Genomic DNA, 6,020 nt, shown 5'->3' with positions numbered 1-6,020 from the left:
CCGCTGTTTTTTTTAATTCCCGACACTCCCGCCTCAACTCCCGCCTCTATTCCCGCGAACGTGTTTGAAGCCGCTTGACAGCTTAACAACCCATCAACAAAACGTTTGATAATTTTACGATCAGAAATAGTGAAAAACAGAAGGTCCTATAAAGATAATTTACTTTACTCAATTGTATGTGAATACACATATAATTTAATAAATAACCTTTTTGAGTTGTAATTATTAAAATGAAACCCAACATCGACTAAACCTTTTTGAGTTGTAATTATTAGAATGAAACCCAACACTGACTAAACAGTTATAGTTTTCTTTGCTACAGAAGATGAAGGTAAAAAAACATACTGTACATTCTTTCAAGGAATACTACAACTCCCATGTAGCTGTGCGGGTCAAGTCTCGCTCAACTCTCGTGGCCGAGCGAAATCCCGCGGGGACGCAATAGCGGCTGTATCGCTTGTTGTTGTTGTTGTCGGCAAAATGGCGTCTGGTGGTGAGGCCCCGGAGTCCTGGTACCTCGCCTTGCTTGGTTTTGCTGAACACTTTCGAACATCAAGCCCTCCCAAGATTCGTCTTTGTGTCCACTGCTTACAGGCCGTCTTCCAGTTTAAACCGCCACAGCGGGTGGAGGCTAGGACTCATCTGCAGGTCGGCTCGGTGCTCTATCACCATACCAAGAACAGCGAACTCGCCCGAAATCACTTGGAGAAAGCGGTGAGGGAGCAGCTAGGAAACCGCGGGGATTAAAAGGCCTCTCTTGGAAAGCGGGCGGAAGGGGGCGCAGGGGTCAGGGTGCAAAACTGGGATTCAGTATGATTGGAAGCAAATCTCCTGGGCCAGTTTATTTTGTCTTTCTATAGATGCATTAACGCCGAAGTAGTTTGATTGGCTAAATATCTATGTGCCTTTAAAGATGTTTGTAATATGTATAAGTTAAAGTGACCTGTACTTTAACCGTGCAAATTCAGAAGAGAAAGTTGATTGGTGCGTAGGTATTAGGCTGTACACATGTGCAGAAACCTCTGAAGTACAATTTAGACGCAGCGGATTTTATTTTGTATCTCTAAACACTTTTCATGTGCATTTTAAAAATGCATCATTTATAGGGATGAGTATGTACGGGTATTAGTTTATAGAAATCACAGGGTTGTCTCCTTTTCAGATCACTGTGGTCTGTTTTTTACAGAAATCAGTACGTCTTTGTGAAACACGCAGATAAATAAGCTGTTTCAAACAAATTGATTTTGACAACATGCAAAACACACTGGGCATGTAATACGTTGTTCCATCTACATTGTGCAAGATATGAATACAAAGCCTTACTAGTGGAGCTCAAACTGGGACTTGAAACAATATTCAGTGGAGAGACCTACTGGCTGTTAATTGGCATTAACTATTTTGTAAGGGATAGTCATATACTGCATTTTTTTTTAAACGTTAATTCAGTTTCAGTCCGTGCACAGTAATATAAGAAAACCTTCCACATTTAAAGTTAACTTTTTTTTAACCCCTATTGCTACACAGCATCACTTGGTATAGGTACTAACTGGATGTATTGCTTTGAGTTGTTCTGTAAATTCTAATTCATGTTCTTTTCAGTGAAAGTCAACCGGGTGGTGATTTTGTTATTTGCCGTTTTTACCTTTGAACATAATGATTTTATACTTCAGAAATATTTTTCAACAAACACAACAGTTTGTCAGTTTGATCTTCCGTGAGATCAATAAGTTATCAGTAGATGTTCACGTTAAAAAAAAGAGATGTCAGTTATTTTTGTCAACGCCAGAATTATTGCTAAGCTTTTTTATAGGGTTCATTTTTTTCAATTCTGTACATCATGTATTAGGTTTAAAATTCAGGTTTCTGTCAGTGCTGTGCAGTTTTAGTCGTATGCTTTTTAATTATGTCTCTTGTTATAATGTCAGCATTTGAAATACTAGTAATTAAGTTAGTATTAGTATTTGTTTGAAAATATTTAGTTCAGCATTATATATCTGTTTAAGAAAAAATAAATTGCAAGTTGCCTCCAAGAAATAATTGTTGTTTGTGCAATAATGTGAACTGTGAAGTCACTAATGCAGTCTCTTTTGTGTTTTCCAGTGGTTGATATCACAACAAGTATCCTTTTTTCTTGTTACTATTTTTTTGTTTGTTTTGGATTAAGGGCAGTTGGATAAATGTTTTGATTTCATATTTGAAAATTAGTAAAGTATTATAAATTTTTATATTCAAATCCGTTATCTTAAAAAATAATGTTTTGGTCAAAAAGTTGAACGTTGTGTGAAAACAATTTTTGTTTTTCTGGCCTTATGATTCACTGGAAGGAAGATTCTGACAATCTTATTTTTATTAGTTTCTTTTGTGACTTTTATTTGACTGTAAAATTATGTTTTAATTCCTTAATTAAGTTCTGTAGATACCACAGTTTGAAGATGTTAAATTTGAAGCTGCCAGCCTTCTGTCAGAATTGTACTGCCAGCAGGTAGGTCCTCTGAGAAGTTCTTGTATGTGTTACCTTCTTGAGTAATTGGTGGATGGAAAAGTTCGACCATGTCAAAATCCTGTGTCTAATACACACACACTTTCTTTGTCTACTACATTTCAGTACCTTTAGTTATTTATACACATTCTTTGCTTATTTGTAAATAAAGTTCAATTGATATACCCTAGGAATGTCATAAATCAAACTTGAGTTTAAATTTGTTAGCAAATAGTAACAGTATATGACCTGATAGTTGAATTGAAGAGTAATTAATCAAAACCAACTGTATTATGAGTTGTATTGCATTGACTAGCAGAGTTTCGAAGTAGTACTAGGGTGTTGTACTGTGTTAGCCATTATGAATGCAGTGAAAAGTCATGACAAAATGACACTTTTTTTCTTCAGGCAAGATGTAATCAATTTACAATCAAATACAGATTACATCTTGCCTGAAGACGGGGCCTGAGTTCCCTCGAAAGCTTGCATATTGTCATTTTTTTAGATAGCCAATAAAAAGTGGCATTTTGCTTGACTTTTCACTACAGAGTTTCAAAATGTAAGTCTCTGTGTGCCTATGCATTTTTCCAAACTGGAGATTTCACTCTAGGTAGGCAGTATGAGTAATGCAGTGGACTGTAAAACACAAGAATGATTCTTTAGGCACTACATCTGACTTGTGTGACCAACTTCTGATCTGGAGACATTACAATTATCCGATACTTGTAAAAGCATGTTGTTCATTATGAAGAGTCTTGCAAAAATAATCATTTTTTTGTCACTACAAAGCTAGTGTAATTTTAAAAAGTCATTGAGTCGTAGTTTTATAAAACATAAACAAAGTAACTGCTCAATTTTTCTGTCAGAGTAAATCCATAATTATACTTAAAGAGTTGTGTATCGTGGTGAATTATCTTAATGTTCTAGAGTTGGTTTATACTGGACATATATGTGTGTGTATAAGGAATATACACCCATCACACACAGACTAGCTACTTTATTAGGTGCACCTATTGAGTCCTGGGTAGAATCTTCTGCTTTGTTCCATTTGAACTGGGAAGTTGGAATTTTCAAGTTCCAAGCCTGCACATGTCACCTTTCCTACTGAGAAAGTCTAGGCAGCCTTACCAACCCCAACCTCAAAATCCAAGATGGCTTCCCTGCACATCAACAGAAATGAAAATCATAGTATTATACTGTTTATTAGTGTCTCGTTAAATCAGTCATACACACAGTACTGTCCAGCTTTTATTTGTGGACATGTTGCTACGATTTTTGGATGTGCAAAATGCAGTGTTTATGCAGCAAATGTTCTATAATATAACCAGTTTTTTTATTTTAAAAATGATTTTTAATTCCTAGTGACACAGCATAGTCATAATGTCAAAAATACCCCATTTTATATTATAAAATCCTTTTCTGTATGCAAATCCTCTATGTTTTCATATTTTTGTTGAACTTAGGCTATAGTAGAACTCCTACAGCTTACCTCAATTTGACATTTGGGCATAATTTTAATGGCTATTGAGTGTTTATAAACATATATATATATATATATATATATATATAAAACTTCTTCTTTTGGCTGCTCCCATTAGGGGTTGCCACAACGGATCACCGTCTGCCATATCTTTCTGTCCTCTGCATCTTCTTCTGTTTCACCCAGCACCTGCATGACCTCTCTCGCCACATCTATAAACCTTCTTTTAGGCATTCTTCTTTTTCTCTTGCCTGGCAGCTCTAACCGTAGCATCCTTTTCCCAATATACTTAGCATCTCTCCTTTGCACATGTCCAAACCAACACAATCTCACCTCTTTGACTTTGTCTCTCAATCGTCCAACTTGAGCTGATCCTCTAATGTACTCATTTCTAATCCTGTCCATCCTTGTCACACCCAATGCAAATCATAGCATCTTTATCTCTACCACCTCCAGCTCTGTCTCCTGCTTTCTCGTCAATGCCACCGTCTCCAACAAATATAACTTAGCTGTTCTCACTACCGTCCTGTAGACCTTCCCTTTCACTCTTGATGATATCCATCTGTAACAAATCACTCCTGACACTCTTCTCCAACCATTCCACCCAGCCTGCACTCTCTTTTTTCACCTCTCTTCCACAATCCCCATTACTCTGTACTGTTGATCCCAAGTATTTAAACTCATCCACCTTTGCCAATTCTACTCTTTGCATCCTCACCATTCCTCTGACCTCCCTCTCATTTACAGACATGTATTCTGTCTTGTTCCTACTGACCTTCATTCCTCTCCTCTCTAGAGCATATGTCCACCTCTCCAGGGTCTCCTAAACCTGCTCCCTACTGTCGCTACAGATCATAATTTCATCAGCAAACATCATAGTCCACGGGGACTCCTGTTTAATCTCATCTGTCAACCTGTCCATCACCATTGCAAATAAGAAAGGGCTCAGAGCCGATCCCTGATGTAATCCCACCTCCACCTTGAATGCATCCATCACTCCTACTGCAGACTTCACATGGTCACTCCTCCCTCGTACATTTCCTGTACAGCTCTTACATACTTCTCTGCCACTCCCGACTTCCTCATACAATACCACAACTCCTCTCGATGCATCCTGTCATATGCTTTCTCCAGGTCCACAAAGATGCAATGCAGCTTCTTCTTGCCTTCTCTCTACTTCTCCAGCACCCTCAGATGAAGCATCGCATCTGTGGTGCTCTTTCTTGGCATGAAACCATACTGCTGCTCACCTATCATCACCTCCCTTCTTGACCTAGCTTCCACTACTCTTTCCCACAACTTCATGCTGTGGCTCATCAATTTTATCCCCCTGTATTTACTAAAGTCCTACACATCCCCCTTATTCTTAAATATCGGCACCAGCACACTTCTTCTCCACTCCTCGGGCATCCTCTCACTTTCCAAGATTCCATTAAACAATCTGGTTAAAAACTCCACTACCATCTCTCCTAAAAACTTCCGTGCTTTCACAGGTATGTCATCTGGACCAACCACTTTTCCATTCTTCATCCTCTTCATAGCTGTCCTTACTTCTTCCTTGCTAATCCGTTGCACTTCCTGATTCACTATCTCCACATCATCCAACCTCTTCTCTCCCTCGTTCTCTTCATTCATCAGCCTCTCAAAGCACTCTTTCCATCTGCTCAACACACTCTCCTCGCTTGTGAGTATGTTTCCATCTTTATCCTTTATTACCAAAACCTGTTGCACATCTTTTCCAGCACTGTCCCTGTGTGTAGCCAATCGGTACATATATATAAAAAATATTTTTATAATTTATTGTATGTGTGTAAAAAATACAAGTATTTGAAACCCACACATGTTTAAAGTTGGTTAATTGGTTTGAGATCCCAAAGCATGTGGACGCATTCCACACAATTTACCAGTCTGATACAAAATGTTATTTCCAAAGGTTGTGTTTTTTTTTTTTTTTTTAATCCAAAACAAAAAGAAAAGGTAAAACCTCATGTGATGTGCTACTCTTTTTCTTTGTCTCATCACAGTGTATTATATGGAGACATCCCATTTGTTGCAAGTAAG

At 37.9% G+C, this 6,020-nt stretch overlaps 1 protein-coding gene across 1 annotated transcript in view; it reads left to right on the top strand.

Moving 5' to 3' along the window:
• The first annotated feature begins 450 nt into the window (after positions 1–450).
• The window catches only part of mau2 (MAU2 sister chromatid cohesion factor), a 46,476-nt gene continuing 40,906 nt past the window's right edge, over positions 451–6,020 (top strand). Inside the window, exons 1-3 of the mRNA XM_039766682.1 lie at positions 451–714; positions 2,101–2,118; positions 2,417–2,482. Coding sequence (XP_039622616.1) covers positions 481–714; positions 2,101–2,118; positions 2,417–2,482 — 318 coding nt within the window. The 5' untranslated portion in view covers positions 451–480. The remainder of the gene's footprint in view (positions 715–2,100; positions 2,119–2,416; positions 2,483–6,020) is intronic.

Source organism: Polypterus senegalus, chromosome 10 (assembly GCF_016835505.1).
Source record: "Polypterus senegalus isolate Bchr_013 chromosome 10, ASM1683550v1, whole genome shotgun sequence".
NCBI lineage: Eukaryota > Metazoa > Chordata > Cladistia > Polypteriformes > Polypteridae > Polypterus > Polypterus senegalus.
The sequence above is the reverse complement of the archived record's forward strand: the minus strand, read 5'-3'. Positions and strand labels throughout refer to the sequence as shown.